This window comes from Egretta garzetta, unplaced genomic scaffold (genome assembly GCF_000687185.1).
Source record: "Egretta garzetta isolate BGI_Z169 unplaced genomic scaffold, ASM68718v1 scaffold45, whole genome shotgun sequence".
Classification (NCBI taxonomy): Eukaryota; Metazoa; Chordata; class Aves; order Pelecaniformes; family Ardeidae; genus Egretta; species Egretta garzetta.
Genome location: NW_009260028.1, coordinates 12,170,415 through 12,191,574, shown reverse-complemented (window position 1 = coordinate 12,191,574; position 21,160 = coordinate 12,170,415). Strand labels below are relative to the sequence as shown.

General features: G+C 40.9%; 1 protein-coding gene across 2 annotated transcripts in view; it reads right to left on the bottom strand.

Moving 5' to 3' along the window:
* Nucleotides 1-2,767: 2,767 nt before the first annotated feature.
* The window catches only part of ABCG1 (ATP binding cassette subfamily G member 1), a 49,498-nt gene continuing 31,105 nt past the window's right edge, over nucleotides 2,768-21,160 (bottom strand). For both annotated transcript variants that reach the window (XM_009641010.2, XM_035896459.1), the window contains 13 exons: nucleotides 19,590-19,707; nucleotides 18,722-18,854; nucleotides 17,276-17,326; nucleotides 13,388-13,533; nucleotides 12,500-12,623; nucleotides 11,299-11,413; nucleotides 10,463-10,611; nucleotides 10,178-10,279; nucleotides 7,346-7,514; nucleotides 6,492-6,592; nucleotides 5,867-6,025; nucleotides 4,391-4,509; nucleotides 2,768-2,996 (listed from right to left, as the gene is read on the bottom strand). In XM_009641010.2, coding sequence (XP_009639305.1) covers nucleotides 2,768-2,996; nucleotides 4,391-4,509; nucleotides 5,867-6,025; nucleotides 6,492-6,592; nucleotides 7,346-7,514; nucleotides 10,178-10,279; nucleotides 10,463-10,611; nucleotides 11,299-11,413; nucleotides 12,500-12,623; nucleotides 13,388-13,533; nucleotides 17,276-17,326; nucleotides 18,722-18,854; nucleotides 19,590-19,707 — 1,715 coding nt within the window. The remainder of the gene's footprint in view (nucleotides 2,997-4,390; nucleotides 4,510-5,866; nucleotides 6,026-6,491; nucleotides 6,593-7,345; nucleotides 7,515-10,177; nucleotides 10,280-10,462; nucleotides 10,612-11,298; nucleotides 11,414-12,499; nucleotides 12,624-13,387; nucleotides 13,534-17,275; nucleotides 17,327-18,721; nucleotides 18,855-19,589; nucleotides 19,708-21,160) is intronic.

Sequence of the window (21,160 nt, the reverse complement as noted above, 5' to 3'; positions counted from 1 at the left end):
AGAGCATGCATTTTCTTTGGAACACCCATGGAGGACCAGACTTTTGGCTACCATAATACAATACAAAGTTACCGTACAGGAGGACATGTTGCAGATTAAAGAGGTAAAATACAAAAGTCTACAAACAGAGGAACAGGCACAGATAACAAGACGATATCCAAGGAACTCGTACTGCTAAACTGGTCTAGATGGGAGAACGCAAGTTAGCAGGGTTGAAACGTCAGCAAAGTTACTTCATTTGGTAAATTGCAAGTGATTTTCAATGTGGTATTTGGTAAATGGTGTTGGTAAAGAGGAAAGTTGAACCCTGAAGGTATGTGATGCCACGGATGTCACCCTCTTTCATACTCAGCTAGCCTACAGCTGGACCAGCAGTGTGCAACAAAAGAGTAATTTGGCAAAGGCAGTCTCTTGTCTGCTTGCAAACAGCGCATGAACCACCTGTAAGATTCACAAATATTTTGAGAGTCTTGAAATAATCACGGCACGTTGTGCCAAGGGATTTCAGCTCGTGACTTCTATTTAAAAACTGTTCACAGTTATGAGTATTATTTAGAATAGCCAAAAATCTTAATTTCTCATATCTGACAGCCATACAGGGCTGTACATGCTTGTGATTATGAAGCGGCAGAGCTATATAGAAGCTCTACTGGCTCCAGGACATTTAAGGAAAAAACAGCAACAAAAGTGTGCTAAGAGATTTTGTAAGGATTTTTTTTTTTCCTTCTTCTACAGTACAGATTGACCTTGCTTTCACAGGTCAATCTTATTTTCAGGGAAAGTTCTGCTAACCTTCCTAAAATGTGTGACTTGACATAAAGTCCTCCAGAACACAGTCTTGATTCAAGCATCCTGAGTTTAACAGATACACGCGGTCTATGCCTGTATGGGTAAATTAAACAGAGCCTGGGCATGGGTCAGGAAAACTGGGAAACAATTGTCTTCAGTGCTAAATGGCAGAGCTGCAGCCCAGCACAGCCAAGAGCTTTTCCAGACAATGTTTGGGCTCTGTTTAGAAGTTAGTACAGTATAGGGACCATTCCTATTAGCCCCAGTTGTCTGAGGACTAACAGAGCTGGCCCTGGCACTATTTAGTTTACTTGGAGAGACGTAGCCATGGAGTCCTCGAAAACAGCCTGTGAGTTGTGACCACTGGTGACCAGTGGATGTGCAAGGTCTCTCTTCCATCTGCTCTACTGTCATGAGCTGCCAAGCTTCTGAATGGTTTGCTGATATTGAGCTGCTTCCAATCTACAAGACTTCAGCATCCTGACACAAATAATGTATTTACAGAATTTGCAGCTCTGACTCGGAGGTCTGTGACACTAAGGTAAACGCACAGTGATGGCAGAAGGTAGTGGAATTCACACAGAAGTTCACCAAGGTGTCCAACATGAGTATGTGCCTCACAATTTCACTTTGGGTTGAAAATCCAAACCCATCAAAATCAGTGACAAAATTCACATCAACTTAGAACCAGAATTCCCCCTGCCAAGTTTACAAAGCTGAGGTATGCAAAACAAATGCAGGCTTCTTTTAACCGTTCCATTGGTGTTTAGATCAATCAGCAATTAATTCCCATGTTGCGCATGCAGACTTTGGGATGAGAACAAAACTGCTTGGCATAATTAGACCTGCAGTATTTCAAGGTCATTTGTATATTTTGAGAAGAGTCCTACACATAGTATTCTGCAGATCTAATGAACATTGCCATATGAGGCAGTCACAAGTGTTTTAACACAACACCCCAAGCTTTGAGCTGTGGGTAGCTCTTGCACTCCACCAGGCTTTAACAATCACTCAGGCTTTAGGGACAGATTCTGCTTTCACAATTAAGAAAAAACGAGCCTTGGAGTGCTTTGATTTTCTGATTCGCAGGAGGTAGATCAAACAGATAATGAGCAGAGTTAGTATTTTAAATACCACAAATATTGAGGATTTAAAAGACACTGCAAAGAACATTTTTTCAGTCATTCAGCAACAGCTTGAACCGGGTCTGCCTGCCTGTGCTATCTACTGTTGCTTCCAAATATGGACGACAGGTTGAGCACAGATTCAGAATCTGCCATTTCCTATCATTACAATTTTCAGATATGAGACCAGCTCGACAAGTAAAGCACCAGAATTCTAAATTTAGACAGAAACAGAAATAATGACTTGAATCACTTTAGGTTTGCTTTGTTTTAAAAAAGTATCCATGTTAAAAAGATCTCTTTACCTTATTAATTAATACATTTACAGACTTTTGGCTGGAAGGGGTAATTCTGTGGAAAAGAATTGCAAAATAATACATAGAAAACTGCAAAGATGAAACTCTGAATTTAAAAAGATGAGAGAATCCTATTTTCTTTGTGTTCCCCATTTTGCATCTCATTACCTTGTCACCTATATATGGCATTATACTATTCTGTCTACCAGGACTATTATTACCTTATCACAGAAATGTTTTTTCATAAGGAAAGTTCCTGCAGCCAGGTTTTTTATTACAGTTACATTGCCTCTGTATTGGTATTCTCTGGTGTAAAATTCCCTTCTATTTCTTCTTCCTAGTTAAAGCTAGAAAGTGTAATGAAAACACGACCCAACCCAACTGGACTGATTGGCTTAACACTATATGTCCACTATCCTGTTGTGGTTCTCTATGGGCTAGGTCGTAACAGCATCTAGCTGGGCACTGGAGACTGGCCTGCCACAGTAAGACAATGTCAAGTGCCCTCTACAGCATGTCTAAAGATCTTCCCACTGCATCATTTTAGCTGTTTTTCCTTTACCTCTCTGCTCGGATTTTGTATCTGAGAACAAAATAGGCAATTAGGCGCAGAGAGAAGAAGAAAATTCCAAGAACAATGAAGTCCAGGTAAAGTTTGGCATTTTCTACATCCAGTTCTCTCAGAATGGCCTCTGATTTTTGAAAATGGCAAGTATCATCTTTGTCACAATGCAGATCTTCTCGATCCAGTCCATAGATGGAGAGAATAACTCCTTCAAACCCGTATCTGGAAAGAAGAAGGATGGATTACAAGGAAAAGTCCTGATGATCTGTTTAGAAATACTCCACCAGCAATACAATCCCTGTGAAAGCTCGGCTGGAAACACCAAGGGGTTCAATATCATTCTGACACGTGTGTCTCGGGGCAAGTTCTATCCCTGCTACAATCAAGCAAATGACATGTCACGGGCGTTTTACGTAAGATTGAACAAAGAAAGAAGTTTTGCCTTTAACTGCTTCCAGTTAGCATAAAGTGCAATTTCTCCAATGAAAAATGTTAAAATACAAAGCAGACTAATTTCATATTCAGAAATTCCCCTTTTAAAGTGACATCATTAATTCCATTTTTTGAAACTAAGCAAGGGGGATACAATTACGATTTGAAGTCAGAAATATATTGAAACTGGCATAAATCTAGAACAGCTCTTTCCTTCCACGTGCTACAGTTTCACTGCCAATGCACAGTTCCCACATCTCCCCTGGCACTGGGTGCACTTAGGATTTGACTTTGCGAGCAGATACACCATCGTGGACCCCATGCGTATGATAGCACCCTCCGGCTTCACGAGACCCCCACACGGGCTAGACAGCAGCTAGACAGCCTCATTTTGAATTCTAGCTACTAATTCAGGGGGTGCGGTCTTTTAATCTTTGATAGGTCTCTGTGTAAGACCTCACTTGCCAAATGAGAGGGTATTTTAGCTTGGATTTTCTCAGCAGCTGGGGCAGGGTGGGGAAAAGGGGGATGGGAAAATTTGTCTCACCTAATTTCAGCTATAAACATTTAAGTGTCTAGTCTAAACTATCCTTCTGCGCTAGCCTCCAGAGGTTTCCTGATGGCAATCATCCCATCTTAAGACAGCTGTCTCAGACAGTGAGAGTGACAGACAGAGACAGGACATAAGGTGTCTGTGGTTCTTAAAATACTAGTTTAGATCAGAGATGACACAAATCCCATGCCTCTTGTGGCAGTGCTACTGCAAAACTTAAAAACAAGTCTTTATCCAACAAGTCTACCTAGGATACAGCAGTGATTTATACAACATTTTCTTCCAAAATGAGGTGCTGGCATCAATTTCTCAGATGGGCATACTGTCCCTACTATTTCAGAAATCCACAATTGCAAAATCCAGGAAGATTTGCATGCTGTGCAATCCCACTGAATTCAAGGGGACTGACATGGACTTGTGGCCAATAACCTGTACCAGATGTTCCTATTTATTTCACATCATATACATCATAAAATGCAGTGAGATAATGCGGTATACATCATATGTATGCTTATACTCTGAAAGAATGTGTTGTGAACAGTCTCTTTGGCACCCATAATAACCAACCAAACACGCAAAGGCAAACAAACAGCATTTCCAGATGGGAGGTTAATGGCCTCCCGAGCAGTACCTGACATAGGAAATGTAGGACATCCACTGGAGGTATGTTGGGATGGTATCAAAGCTGACAAAAAACCCAGAGAACAGAAGCACCGGGATGGCAGTAACTGGGCCCACAAAAGTGGCCACCTGTGAAGAGAAGGAATAGACAGGCTCTTGTCAGACAGCCAGAGAAAAAACCAAAAATTAACTTGCTCTTCCGTCTGATGTCCTGACCTCCAGTGAGGAAACCAGCCTTTAGAAGAGCAGACTTTCCTTGTTGCAAATCCTCTCTTCCATGCCAAATCCAAACAGGCAGTGCAAACTTATTCTTTAGGCAGTAGGGAGCGATGACATTCAAACCCTTCTTATCATGCTACTGCCCAAAATTATCACAGTTCCAAATACTAGGAAATTACTGATTTTTTTTGACAAGATTTCTTGTAAGGGGGAGGTTAGATGCTGTTTGTGGAGGAAAACCATAAACCCTTCTACCAGTTGACAACACTGCTGTGCTGGGATCTGTCCTTTAAAGGACTTGAACCCACCAAGAAGTTTACAGAGCAAGATGGGCACTGCGATTCCCTTCCTTCTCTGGTTATGAGACCCCTCTTTCTAAATATTATCCTTTCTCACTCACTCCCCACTGAGGACACATGACCTCCCTCCTCATTAACCCCACGTGAACAGTAGCTTCAACTAGACCTAAAATGTTGTGAAGAGGATAAGGAACATCTACAGCTGGGTGGCTTTGGTGGGGAAGATAGATCTTTACCCAACGCCAGCCTGTCCTCTCTACATCCCCGCCAGGGCAAAGGGCCATACAGGTATCTCTGGGGAGAGCAGAAGCACAGGGATCACACAACAGGGCTATATTGGTCTCCACAGGGTGGTACAGAGAGGGAATCAAGTCTTCTGCTGCAGAAATCTTGATAGCATCCATGCATACATATGCCAATATCATCTGTTATCACAACCACCACAAAACAGTTCTGCTGTGGAATGGTCACCTCAGCACATCTCCTGCCAGGAAGCAGAATGGAGTTATACAGCCAGCATGCAGTGTGACAGTCAGCCAACAGCTGCTTCCCTCCCTCCCTCTGCAGAAGTTTTGTTTCTGGGCAAGCCTTTTCCTACCTTGCCTACTGCAACTTTTTTGTATCTGTATGGAAGAACCCTCTCCTGAGCTACTGATCCTCATGGCCTACCTCCTGCGGCTTCTAGGACCTGCTCAGCCTGGGATGAATAGCAAGTGACAACCCACTGAAGCAGGGGCAGGGACAGCCCCATTCAGATGGGGAAGGAACTTCAGAGCCTCCCATCCAGTCTGTGTATATGCTGTTTAAGTTGATGCTAGTGGGAAGCATCAAGTAGCTATATAGGACCAAGACAACTTTTTGCCTGTCATCTCTCAACAAATGTCTTGAGGATACAGCAGCAGTCACAGTAAGCAGTCAGTGTTAGGAGACCTCAGGGTTCGTGCGAGACCACAAAACACCAGCAGTACCTGGAGGGATGTAGAGGCTGCACCTATGAGAAGACCCAGTGACTGAGCCACGAGGGATGTCATGGTTCCCAAGGCTGCGAAGAGGACAAATCGGAGTGCATCAGATGGCTGTGAAGTCATCCAGTACACAATGCTGCAGTAAGCCACAGGAAACATGATCTGCAAGGAGATACGCTTGGAGTTAGTCTATTAAACTTTCACTGTTACTCCAAGTAAGATAAAAACATGGGGAGTTCTAGTTAATCCACAGCTCTCGGCCCTTTCCATTACATGACAGGCATGGCTGAAGAGAATGAATAAATCTGCCACAGACTGTGATATCTACCTTAGTACTTGGGCATTAGAAAACAGACCCCATTCACTTATAGCCCTTTTCAATTCCCTTTCCACAAAAAAGCAGATGGTCATCTGTTTCTTAAAAAAATACTGGGTCAGGTCTCAGCTTTTGTGAAGTCCTGCTATTTACTCTTAGGGTACTTCTGATTTGGACCCGAAGCTTCAGCGCACACTTATGGACAGTTTCTCCACTATTCAGATGTATAAAATACCAGTACTAATCTTCCTGGCAAGTGGACTTGCCATGAACTTAATCGGTTCTTGTTTTATCGAAGAGTAGAGCATATACCTGAAAAGGAACATCAGCCATGGTTTTGGCGAGATAGTAGGCTTTCAGGCTGTACCAGTAGTTCAGATGCTCTCTAAGAAATACTCCCATCTCAAGAGGAACTACAAAGAACACAAATTAGTAAGTTAGGTTGTTAGTGTGCAATACTGTTGCACACGGTAACATAGTTTATCCATATCTAATCCTACACAGACGCAGTCCCGTAGTGGGATTGGAACTCTGAGGCTTTTGACAGACCAGCAATAATTTCAATGATCTGTAATGAAATGTAAGAGCTGCTCACTGTTTAGACTATGTGCCAGTCTACTCAGATGGGTCTGAACCTCCCTTAAAGAGACTTTTTGAATTAAAAGTGGTGTCAAAACTTAAAGAACCTGGTTATTCCTTTTGGTCCAACAGGGAATCCAAACTAAAAACACTCCCAAAGGAAGTATGGAGCCGTCCATACTGCAGCAATTTGCTTCTGACACCACATGAATATGCTGATCTTATGCAGGAATCATGACTTGGAAGTCCTAGAGAAGTTATTACATCCTCCCTAAGACGAACCACAAGCTCATGATATGGTTGAGATGCACTGGCACAAGGGGAAATTCCAGTCCAGGACTTTTAACAGTGAACTATCTAGGTTAAGAAACACTGGCAAAACTGGGGAGAGGGAGGTGCCATTGGACAAGCCTGTCTCTCTTTGCCTCTACACTGCAGTTTACTGACTGCAAGATTTATCCCCACACCTGTCTCAGAAGTAGAAGCACAAGTCAAACGCTAACTTAGCATTTACAGATACATTACAACACCCTCCCAGCTTACTACAATCTCCTGTCCATTGATGTAACAGTACAACTGGTACTCACATGTAAGGACAGTTGGCATGAGCGCAGCAAACATAAGAAACAGCATGGAAAAAAAGAGGAAGCCAGAATTGCTGAGGACTTTCTTTGCTTCATTGCCAATGCCTAGGTAGAGCAAGCCGATGAGCAGTCCAATGCCAATGTGTGAGGTGATACGCAAGTGTGTCAGGACCTACAAGCAAGGAAAGAGTAGTATTTCTGATCAGAAAGTCTGGGACTCAAACCCAATGGCAATACGACTGAAGTAATATATACAGATTGCAGAAAAGGAGTACTTATGTCCAACAGAACTTATACAGAAATGGTCATTTCCTATTGGCAAACTGGTCTTCAGCTAAGGAAAACTTCTGTTAATGAGCTTCCCAGTGTCAATCAGACATGTGGCTATTACAGTACAGAAATCTTCTTCCCCTTAAACACAGGCAGAAACTGCAAATGCTGCAACCTGAAATCTTAGTGTCTGACAGTGTCATGGAGGCATTGGCCCACATTCATCAGGAGAAGGAGACTTTCTCTCTGAATAAAAGATAATCCCAGAGCACAAGAGAGGCAGAAACAGTATTTCCGGCTTCTATAGACCAAACTAACTTAACCAGGCATAAAATTAGCCTTCTGTGCCTTCTCTGCAATACAGTACTCCTACAAGAGGTATGAAAGAACAAAATAAATAATAAAATTTGGAACAACTGCAAGCCTTTACAGTTGGGCAGGAAAAAAAAAAACAATCTTAAAACCAACACTGTTCTTCTATCTGTGTATCAGAAAATAAGTTACAGCTTCCTCTTCGTGGAGACGAGGAGAGGACCGTATGATCGATGGTTAGTGCTTGCACACCTCTGAGATATAGAATCATAGAATCATAGAATGTTTTGGGTTGGAAGGGACCCCTAGAGGTCATCTAGTCCAACCCCCCCGCAGGAGCAGGGACACCGCTAACTAGATCAGGCTGCTCAGAGCCCCATCCAACCTGGCCTTGAATGTTTCCAGGGATGGGGCCTCCACTACCTCTCTGGGCAACCCTACCTCTCTGGGCAACCAAGATATGCTCTCCAAGTGTACCAGAGACACTCTGATCAGCTAGTTGAGCAACATGGAGAATGTGAAGCTGTCTGTATGTTTTGGATTACAAGAACATGAACATGTCAATTTATTTTTGACCAAATATTTGGTAGTAGACCAGATGTGCAAACTATTCAGATTGCAAGAAGGCGAAATTCAACAATTTAATTAATCCTTGAATGACAATGCACTATCATGTAAAACAGCATGGGAGAAGCACATGTTATGGCAAAGAAATGTGCTGGCGAAACAACAAATGGTCATAATATACATATGGTCTAGTAATAAGAAGATGCTTCCTAACTACTAGAATTGCATGGTTCTGCCATATCTTCCCAACCAGAGCGGTGGGGAAAATAGCTGATTGCTTTTACCATGGCATTCAGTAGAGTGTTTCCCTTTCTGAAAGGGAAGGAATACTGTGGTGATCTGACAGCAGAAGCCTGGACACCATGGTCCAGCAGGTTTCTTCCAGGCCTGTAGTTCTCTGTGGACATGACTACACTGGAAACGGTAGTGTCCTAAAGAGATACCTGCCTGGGTGCAAGGGAAAAGCATAGTAGCTGCAGCATCTGGAGCTCAGCGAAGCTCAGCTTACCCTGTCACAAGGGTAACTTACTAATGCTGAGCTCCACATGGGTCAACTGCTTCTGGTTTCCAGACTGCCTCATCTGAATCCACCACACGCCCACCAGCATAGACACATATCTGGCTTTCTCCTTTTCTAAGGACAGGTTATGTCAAATTAATACATCAATATATATTAACGCATATATTGTCTTCCCCCCCACCATGTAAAACACTTACAACCTTCCAACCTTCCAAGAAAAAACAGCAGACAAACCCTCCTCAGATTTATCAAATTGCAAATTTGCCACAGATAAAAGCACTTGGCCAACCAGTACCAATTATACTGTAAACAGGTGAGTTCCTTGGACTGGTGTGCATGTAAGGACTAGTTGAGGAAGCTCATCTCCTCAACTCATGCCTGTTAATGAAGGGACAATGCTATCTAGAGGACATTTCAAAGCATCCATCAGAGAATGTAAATAGTTTTCTCTCTTGAATTCACAAACAACTCCACTACTTAGAGATAAGAAAAACTTCCTTGAGTAAAAAAACCTCAAAACATCCCATTGCATTTTTTTAATGCAAACTAGGCACCCAAAACATATAATGAACATACATGAAAACTGTAGGGTTTGGAATTTTGAAGGGGGTGGTTTATTTTTAAGAAAAAAGGTGAAAGGTGTGAGTTTTTTCCTTGGGAATGAAGAGTTTCATGATGATACTTACTTCATCTTGATATTAAATGTATGAAAATAGAAATGTTCCTTTTTCAGAGAAGCAGAATTTTTATTTACTAATTTTCTCTTTCAAAAATAAAGACTTTTAAGTATTAACCTTATACCACACAGAAATTATCATCTCCACCCTGAATCTTCTGGAAAAACTAATTTTGTGACACACCAGTCCAACTTCTCCCTCACTTTTCAGTATGATAAATAACTGTATAAGGGACTTGCCAGCACAGAGGGGATTTAAGCTTTAGGTTTTTAGCCCAGATGCTTCTGAGTTCCTCTGAAGAAAACTGTTGTTCACAATGAAGACAGTACAGTTAATAGCAAGACTGAAATATCAGTCTCTTTCCTTTGATATTCTGTGATGATCTTCATGCATGAGCCGTTGGACAGGACCTTTAAGGCATATTACACTACCTCACAACCAACTGAATAGACCTTTTGGCTGCAAAAGTTATTATAATGGCAGTCTTACCGAATCCCTCATGATGGTGAGAAAAGTTCTTTTGAAGAGGATACAGAATTGGGTTAGGCAGCTGGCAGAGAAGCTGTGGCAGCCTTCTGTGGAGGAGGAATCCTGCGGAAACATATAAAAGAATAAACTTCTTTCTTTGCAGTATCTTGCTTAGTTTTCATTCACAAAACCCCACTCTCATCAGCTGAATGTGCCCAGAAACCTCCTCCATTGACCGAGGATTTAAAGTCTCTTCCTCCCCCTCCAGCCTCAAGCCGTGCGCGTTAGTTGTGATATACAAAATACCTCTTCAGAAGGCCGGTGCCAGAGGAAGGGATTCAACTCATTCTCACCGCCAACATCTCTCTTGTAGTCTGTGTCACATATCCTCTCCCTCACTGCCCTGACCAGCCGGCCGTTCTGGTCTCCATATTCACCAGATGCTACTTCCATAACTACAAAAACCAGAAGGTAAGTTACTGGTTTACACTACTGACTAGTCACAAGACTTATTATTAGATCCCCTTGATCCTGCAGCATTGACAGAAATGGGAGTTTTGTCTAGAACAGGCTCTAAAATGCCACACACAAATTCATATTTAAACACATGTAATTTAAATGTATCTTTCTATAAATCTTCAGAGTTCTCTTCACCCCAGAAGTTAATGAACAACTTTAGAGGAAAAGCAGTGAATATGGAGCAGTCTTGGTAATAAAAAATGACCAAAGTCTATTTTTGTGGTCCTTACTGCTTCTTTGGAATTAAAAAACAACAATGAAAAAACCCTCAATGCTATTAGCTGTACAATACGACAGTAGTATTGTTCAAGATAAAAGAACAGAATACTGGAGCCACTTTGAAAAGCCACTAAGATTAATTACTATGAAACACTAAAGAGTATGCTCATTTCTTGGACCTGGATTTCCACCAGAGAGAAATATTCACCAGATTTTACCACTAGATGGCATTCAAATGACTTTGAAAAAATATGAATAGTTTTATTTGCATTTTTGGTATATATAAGTACACATGCACATATGTATGTATGTACAAAAGTATGAAACACACCATGGTCCCCATCACCCTGAAGGTGCTTATCAAATATAGAATAAATTAAATAAACAATTCAGATTGTCCTTACCAAAATCTGCTGGATTGTGGTAGGTTGGGCAATTCAACCCCAAATCTCTCAAGTAAGGGACTAGGTTTAATACCTTCCCACGGTAAATGCATTGACCTTGACTTAAAACATAGAGCTGGAAAACAAAGCAAAGCAAAGGAAAAAAAAAAAAAAGGAAAAAAAAAAGTGAAATAGTATCAAAATATTTGAACCTGCTATCTGTATGACAGCAATCCATGAACCTAATGACCTCTTCTTGTCCCTGTGGGAAGAACACCTTGGGAAGATTTCTCACAGCTTGGAACTACTTTTGCATGGAATTACAACCAATGGAAAATGAAGTGCTTAAGGTTTCAATTCTGTAAACATTCCCACCAGGACTTAAAGCACATTAACAGAGAAACAGACTAATTCCAGCCTTAGACACATGCTGAAAATAGGCAAGAAACTATAGAGCCGAGCCATCTAATTTCCACACATCATGGGTATTTTGGGCTGGGAGACGAGGCTGATGAATGCAGGAATGGAAGGAGGGGTGAAACAGCACAGCAATGGGAAACAGCTTGATTATTCTTACTTTTAGCCACACTGTTGACTTTAAATAAACCTCCTTGCCAGATTGGCAATCTGCAAGAGCTTGTCCACCTATGGTGTTTTCTCTTAGCTCTCACAGGTCTAATTTAAATCTCCTAACAAGATTAAAGTAAATTTAAATCTAACCTAAACACACATGATCCACATCCTGTTGTTAGGTTGGAGAAAAGATCTCCAAAGGACTTAATTTCAATTATTATTATTCCCAGTATGAATAAACTCATCTGAATTTACACCTGTGTAGCTAGCATGAGAATGTGTACTAGCAACATTGCAGACATTGGCACTAAAGCTCTCTTGCTCTTAAATTACTCTAATTTAGTTTACTGACAGCCCGGTGCCCCAGAGCAGTCATGGGTGAAGGCATGAAAATCACAAGTGCGATAATCATGATTTCAAAAACATACCAGCCAGATTCTTTAAAAACATTGCAGGTACATAATAGAAATGGACAGAGAAGAAGAAAAAAGCATAATAAAAAAGTGTATTTTGCTCTTATTTATTTAATGTCTTTATTTGATTTAGAGCAACAGACTTAGAACTATTCGTATTTTTACTTCAAGAGTGTAACCTTGAGAGTATAACCTCCCTAAACCACACATAAAGAGAAAGAGTTTGAGAATAATACCTGATCGAACAACTCGAACAGTTTAGCACTGGGCTGGTGAATCGTGCAGATGATGGACCTGCCACCCTGGGCTAAAGCCTTCATCAGAGAGACAACTTGAAAACATGATGCACTATCCAAGCCGCTGAATAAAAAGAAAGAAGTTTGTTGTCCACAGGTCCACAGGCACCACTCAAAACTAGCACACGTATTTGCTACTTTGGTCTCTCACTATTATCCTTTTATAAATTTTCTCTATAGCAGTTTAATTTTATCATATGCCAACCTTATGCTTGTATTTCTCCATCAGTCTTTTAATTAAGTTGGAAGCATGCCTGAGAATGAAAAATAGAGTATTCTCAAAGCTGCCTGAAGGGACTTCTACATTTTAGGGCTGCAGATTTAAATGCTCCCAACTTTAATGAATAGATACCTATTCATAGCTCTCCCAGCCTCCTCCCAGACTGATCACAGAATTTGATTCTAAATATGCTACATTCATTATTAAAAGGCACACTTTAAAATGCTTATATTAAGCTATCTTTGCTTGAAAAAGAAAACTCATGCCACAATCTTAAAATATTTTCCTCTCTGTCTTCCTTCCTATTTCAGTTTGTGTCCCATGGTCTGGCGGTTACAGTAGTGACCCAAGACACTAAGGACCCAAATCAAATTATTTCTTGTGGCCTTAGTCAGTACTTACAGGCAACACAAAATGAGCCTTTCCCAAGGTGAATAACCTTTCCGCAGCACTTTTCTACTATATAAAGCAATAGGCAACCTGCTCTAGGTGAACCTGCTTTAGCAGGGGATTGGACTGGATGATCTCCAGAGGTTCATTCCAACCCCTGCCATTCTGTGATTCTGTGACTCTGATTTATCTATCCTAAATTTTTGGCTTTGAAGTACCTGGTTGGTTCATCAAAAAACATGACGGGAGGATTGTTCACCAGCTCCAAAGCAATGGCAAGACGCTTTCTCTGGCCTCCAGAAAGACTCCCAGTCCTTGTATTGGCACATGTCAGCAAACCGAGGGCTGTCAATATTTCCTTTACCTAGAGGAAAAAACAACAACGCATCATTTGAATTTGTTAGCACAAAAGAAAAACCTCTTTACTGATTTTCATGAAGAATATAAATTAGCTCATGGCTTTGTTTCACCATCCATACACCAAAGCCTTTTTCCATCTAATATAGCACTTATTAGATTCAGTGGGCCTTAACAGTCTACCATTTACTGTTTTGACCCAGATTCTACTTGTTTGTCCTACATGACCTGTCTCAGTAAGAAGCCTTGCCTGTGAAAATGAAGAGGAAATCAGTTCTCCTACAGCACCCCTTGCACATGGCACCGATATCACAAGAGCTTTGCAGCGTATGAGGAGTTATCACACAGTGAAACCAAGAAGCTTCTTTCAATAGAACTTCCAGGCTATTATTAACAAGGGACCGGAGAACTGCATAACAAAAATCAGTGGTTCTATAGAGCAATGACCTGCTCTTATCTCATCTGTTCCTCACAGTCTACTCTTTAAAGTGTGGCCATTGATTTTAAATGTTTTCATTCTCCTCAGAGCCTATTCAGTTGTCACACATACTCTCAGATGTTTGGGATTTCCTCAAGGCACAGCTTCAGGAAGGGCACAGCTTGTCCCAGGGTCTCTGGAGCAAAACGAGGACAATCCCAGCCACTATGAATTTTTCTGTTTCAGTGATTGTAGATCTGGCCTGGTAGCTCTATATGAGGAAAATAGCTCTTTGGCATCAGTAAAAACATGGACATAAAAATGAGTGAATCCAAGCAACATTGCTCACGCGATTAAAAAATCTACCACTTAAAAGCCCAGACATTTAATACTTCACAGAAGTATATGAAAAGGACCCTGTCATTTTTTAAAGTAATAGTTGCTTGGATGGAGGGAATTTTCCAGAAAGGGTGGCTAACATAGTAAAAATTGGTTGGATCAACCAGGGCCTGACCTTTCGCTTGTCCTGATTTTGATTTCCAGGAGCTACCTCTCTCAATCAGAGGGGGTGAAGAAAGGACAAACCCCACTAATCCTCACTCTCCGAGAGAAGAGCCCAGCTACCTCCTTCCCTTTATCTCTAGGAAAGATGCTCCAGGACATGGGCAGCACAAGCTAGGTCAACGAGAAACATAAACTGGTTCACTGGAGGATTTTTCTCTCTTCCCTGTTCTAAACAAGCATCTGTAATCTTGCTAACACAAGTGCACGAATTCATAAAATTTATCTATGATAAACATTTACCTTACAATCCACAACAATAAAATGAACTATCTAGTCCAGCATAGGCCAGTAACACTAACCAGAAAATGACTGCCCTTCTAAAATGTGTTGAATAAATGCATACAGCACAGGTTTTTCTTCAAAGAGCTGTTTGTAATTACAGTGACAGTGTGAACAAGTGAATTAACTTGCTTGGCCTAACTTACTAAAGTGTAAATTAATTAAGACTTTCAAAGTACAAATAAAATTAACAGCTGTTTCTAAACAAATGTATTTTCCAATTAAAAAAATATCTTTGTTTAGCTTATTAAAGAAGTATTTGAGAGAATCAGAGCAATCTTAAGCTACCAAACATATGTTGATTTCTCTAAGTTTCCCTCTCTGGAACTCTTTCTGAGTTTCAAGGACTCTCTGAGATTGAAGAAATGCCAAATGTTCCGATTTAGAATTAAATACAGACAGAAGACAGCCCCCAAAGTGGCTGCTCTACCTTAGAAGTTGCCATAGCTTCCACATTTCAGGCAAAGGGTATGCTGTTCACCAGGTGGGTGAGAAGCAGTTTCACCTTCTCCTTTATAAACCTCTGCTTAAGAATCACATGCCAGCTACTCAGTCAGAGGCATCTTTTACTAGAATAAGAGACTCCTCTGAAATTATTAAGTCCAACAAGTCAAGTTCAGGCCTCCATCAGATAAAAAAAAAAGAATTAAACTGGCATCTGGGGAAGAGCAGGAAGCCTCTCATGTCCCTAAGAGAACAGGCCACAAGTTTCTCATGTCCATCCTCCACTCCCACTCCTGTGTCCCCTCATCCCCTCCTTCCTCCTGCACAACTTGGTTTCAGTTGAGTCCTGCAAGGTGGCTTCTTCCAGTCACCTGCATGATTTCCTCATTTGCCCACAGAGGGTCTTCTCAGCGCATGGCTTCAGGAGTACAAAATGCACCAAAATGAAAATCTCACCCTTCTTTCTATTTATGAAAAAAGAACTCTGAAAAATCATGGAAAGCCCAAAATTTGAATTTTACAGGAGTAAGAACAGCAAAAAACCCGGGGAGCTTCCTATACCAATAGTAATTGCCTTTTCATTGGTGGGACAACTGAGTTGCTAAGCTACTAGAAGACTTGTCCAGAGTACCATACATGTCTCAAACAAAGGCAGAAGGAGCAGCCAGCTTTCTTAGAAGGTAAATCTCAATGTTAGACATGGGGCCATGTTATCACATGAGCCCCATTAGCCCTCAGCATAACCCCCACACAACAGAGGCTTCCTCCTTAAGGAGGCAGTGTATGAGAGATCATAGTGTCTCCTTGTCAGTGGCCTCTTATGCTGGACTGAAACATAGCATCAGGCCACCCAAAACACCTCCTAACACCTTCCGAGCTACCACTTCACTTCTCACAACCCTCTCAAGAACCTAAGCCATCTCTGCTTTCAGCAGTGCTGTGATTTTTTGTTTATGTTTAGCTCCAGACATCATCCTCCCCGGGCATATACGGTTTTGAAACACGCTGTGCAGCACCAAACTGTTCCTCTCCTAGGCTTTGGCATGCTCTGGTAACTCCACCCAAGTACAGACAAACGTTTGAGCTCTGAGTGCCTTTACGAATACACAGACCCAGACATTTTAAGTGCAGAATAGATGCGAAGCATGGCACATTTCCAGCCCTTTAAAGTACAACTGAGGTAACCAAATTCAGTTGAGAAAGCTGACATGTCAGAAGCCATTTTGTCTGGTCACACACCTCCATGGTATTTTCTTTAAAAGGACAGCCCTGTGTCAGAACCATTGACGGGAAGGAATCATGGCAATCAGATGGATGAGAGGAGCATGCTTCCTAGTGGAGGTCCAGCTGGGTTATAGGGCTCCATGGGCAAAACCACACCAGGACTTCTCTCCCATTCAGGTAAGTCCTATGTCACCCATGGGCAGAAGCAGGACCATTACAGCAAATGTGCGAGAGTAAATTGTGCAACTCATTCCCAGTGTTTTAGAAAAGCTACGTGTGTGTTTTAGCCCGGTTTCCTACTTGTCCAAACCTGTCATCCAACACAGCTTCAAAATATGTTAGCCTGTATCTTAACTGCAACTGCATTAACTTGTCCAGATCGACACTTTCAAACACGAGCACCAAAATTTCTGCAGCAGTTACAAGAACTGCTGAGTTTTTCATTAGTCCTTGGAAAAATTAAGGCCTACACTCACCACTGCCAGACATGACTGATATATCTTGCCACATATGAGATGCCTGAGCCCTCAGACATGCATGTAAGAGAATCTAATGTGCTAAGGTACATTAAAAGGAATCCTGCAAAAACTGTGAATTTATTTCAGTAGATCTTTTACAATTATCTACTTACTCTCATGGTGAAAGCAACTTTCATAGAGACTGTAGTAAATGTTCCCTCATAACGATAGCTGTCAACTTTGAGGTTATTACAAGTCCAATGAAATTCAATGTTAGATAAAAATGTCTGTTTTACACAGCTCACTTCACGGATCTCTTTGGCATCCCCCAAAATTCTCAGTTTGATGGACAGCATACATACCATTTCTCTTCTGCCTTCATCTTTCTCTTGAAGTTTCAGATGAGCAGATACCTGGAATGCAATACAATGGAATTTGATTTTGAACTGGTCTGAAGCACAACAACCAGTTACAGTGGATGTCTCAGGCACAACATCCCAATGTACCATTTAAACAACTCCTTTCAACCCAGTCAGGAAAGTTTAAGTTGAACTATAATATTCAAATCACAAGCATCACATATGCCTGTGCAGTAGGTAATTGAGTATAATCTGACTTAAGCAATCACTCCAGCATCTGACAAAAAGCGTATTAGAAAGAAAGGCCATTCTGCAAGTCAAAGAGCTTGAGAGGAAGATGGCAGAGTCATGGTTTTTGCATAGCCACTAACTTCCCAGGCAATTCTAGAATCACAGTTTATTTCTGTTTCATCCATATCATAAGAATAACCAAACTCTGCCATTCTCCAGGGTGTGAACAAATGAGTACAAAAATAATCTTGTGAAAGATGTCAACTGCTGTCCTAAGAGGCAGCTCCACAAAACATTATGATTAACCCTTATTAGAAGCAATTAAACTGTTAAGTAATTATTTTTGTCAGAGCCTTGATTGATTAATTTAGACAGCAAGTATCATCTGGGCCCAATTCCACAAAAGCGGTCCTATAGGATTTTGACTGTAATGTTCAAGTAAACAAAAGAGAAGAAAAACTTCCTCACAGAGAAGAGCCTTTGCAGAATATTAGCCACAGTGATTTCTTCTGGCCTTAAAATTTGTGAATTGATGCTGGCATACAGTATGAGCAGCCTCAGCCTTATTTTGATAACATCCTCTGAGAAAAACTGGCTCATTTCTCAAACTGACCAACAGATACTTCTAGACTGATTGGTCAAGCTGGCAATTGATGCCATGAAAAACAGTAAGAAGAATTTACGTTGCCTGTAGGTCTTGGGATTATTCTGTTGTTGTTGTTTTCCTGTGAAGAACTCCAAGAGATTTTATACAGTGCCTTTATTAAAGAAAAGGCACAAAAGAGTAGAAGTAGCAGAGAGATGATGCTCAAGTCAAAACAGCACTTTGAAGTCAGAGCATGGAAGACGGGGAGAGAGACAAGGTTACTCATTCACCACCCAAGAAAAAAAGATGGTCCCTAGAAAGGCTCATTCTGTGCAGAATTTCAGGTTCCATTCTCTAGGGAGGTCTAAGGAGCAGAGCCTTAGATCTTCTTCCAAATCATAATGCTCGTCACAAATTAAAAACAATAATGCTAAAGAAGGTTAGACAACCTCTAGAAAGATGAGCCTGAAATGGAATTCAAGGCATCATTGAAGTCCAAGCATTTTCACTGAGTGGGATCAAACAGAGATAACGGCTCAAGGTATTACCAGGAGTAAGAACACATGCACAACACACAGAGATTACTCCATTTTCTCCCACCCAGATAAATTAGAGCAAGAAACAAAGCTCACCATCATAGCCTCCTGAACAGTCAGATGAGGAAGGAGCATGTCGTCTTGCATGATGTAGCAGGAGACTTTGCGAAAAGAGCGCAGGTCACGAGGCTGCCCATTGATGAGAATTTCTCCCTTCATTCCTGTCTCTCTGAAACAAAGCAAGAAAATAACCAGGGGTGAATCTTGCCTTCACTTGAGCTGCCACAGGCCTCAGTATGTGGAAGTCTTAGGTAACTATTGCCCACTACGGAATAAAACTGATACAGCAGATAGAAATGAATTTATTTTGTGATTACACTCTCTTTCATAAAAGGCTTCATGCAGTGTTGCTGAAAAATTTACTCAAAGTTAGTACAAAATGTGTGCTGTCTTATATGAATGTCTGAAAAAATATCAAGCCATTCAAGTCTTTTTTTTTTTCGGTTTCTCTATCCTGTTCCTTATGCCTTAATGACAACAACACAGAGGCACTTTGTATCTGGCCATACAGGGGATTCAGGAAGATGGACCACAGTCACTTTGCACGTTGCAGTTTGGTCAAGACAACATCAACATTATGAAAGTGGCAACTAAAAAGGGTCATTTTTTTCAAGTGTTTATAAAATGTGATTTAAAAAATATCACAAACATAACACACTGAGTTAGATTTGTTACACAGCTAGAAAGGAGATTTTTTTTTTGTGTGTGTGTTGGACTTTAAATTGCTTTCTATTTTTGGATCAGACTTGTTAACAGATAAATCCTAAGTGACCAGAACAGGGCAAACAGAAAAAATATAAGCAATAGGAATGCAATTCAAAATCTGTGAAATACCTGTTTTCTGTCATCTCCAAGGAGCCATCAGGCTAGATGATCTAATCTTGGTATTTTCATTGTTACTGACCTGTATCCTGCCAGAATGTTCATGAGCGTTGACTTCCCAGCTCCTGAAGGACCCATAATTGCAACAAGTTCTCCGCTGCTGAACTTCCCTGAAATTCCTTTCAAAAGGGTCTTATAACCTGAAAGAAGAAAGAAAAGTTCACTGAACCCTTCACAATCACGTCTGGGGGTGCAATGAAAGTCCATTTCCACTAAACAAAGATGACAAATAAGTATTAGCAAGTACCTACTGAGAGGTTGATGCTAAGATTAGTACACTGCAATAACTATCAAAAGCCAAATTCTGAGGTGGAGCAACAGCTTCCTCCCGCTACAGAAGTAGTATGGTAGGATTACAGGATCACACGCTCTTGATTCACTCTAGGAAAATTTTCAAACTGGACTTAGAAGCCTTGCTGCCATTTTCTAAGTGTCTTCTCAGAGTATTTTACCAGGATGCTGGTGTCTCTCTTAGAGTACCTAATACTCCACAGCTAACTAACTCCACAGCCTTGGAGCAGACTGCCCTCCAATCACGGCAGCTCTAATGCCAAAACTCTTCTCTCTCACCAAAACAACAACTTCCTGGAGACAAATAGCCATGATCTTAAAGGCAAAGCCCTATGCTTTTGTTCATTCCTCGCTAAAAGAGGTATGACAAGAAACACAGCAAAAGGAGATACAGGGGAAAAGACAAACCTGCCTCATTCTTTTACCAGAAGGACTCTCTTATCATAAGAACTCTAAAGGCTTGTCTAGACAGGAAGGCTGACCACAGTAACTTTGTAAAAATAATTCCTAGGAAAACACTTAGTCCAGATTAAGAACACGCAGGGTTTTTTCTTATTTAGATTAATCCACTTCAGAAGATCATACCACAATAATTATGTCTTCAGGCAAAGCTGTTTGAGAATAACCACAACACCAACTTCAAATATCTCACCTTACTCCTGAGTAAATTACCTTTGTCAACAAACCTTAATTTAAACCCCAAACTCCATGTCATTCTAGGTGTTAGCAAACTGGACTCCAATGAGAATTCCAGGTTTGGGCTTAGTTGCATCCATCTTGCCCTGCATGATTCCCATTTTAAGGCATAAGGACTGGGTGGGGAGAGTGGAGAGAGCCCTGATTTTCCCTTTTATTTTTTTGCTTGCTTACTTTACTTTAATTAGCAGTGCTTTTAATTAAAACTTTTAATAATAAAAAAATGCTAAGGTGTCAAAAACAATCTCATATGTTGCAAATGCTTCTGTAATTAAATGAAAACCAAACAGAAGGGTGGAAGATCCATTTACATGCAGTGTTGGTATTTGGCAATCCATTTTGCTATATTGGTGCATATGCAGGCAGTATTTATATTCCACATGTAAACCATCCAAGTCCTGAGATTATGATTAGCATAGGTTGTAGCTGGAATGTTGAAATGCTGTAAAAAAAACTATGTTGTCTGCAAGGTCCTAGAAAATGAATGGTGGACTATCTTCTTCTGAGTTCTCTTTCTTCCTAACTCCATAATTTGTTTTTGCTTCATCCCTGCTTAGCATTCTCTTTAAATTTTCTTCTTTTCTCTCGTCTCAGTTCACACTCTTT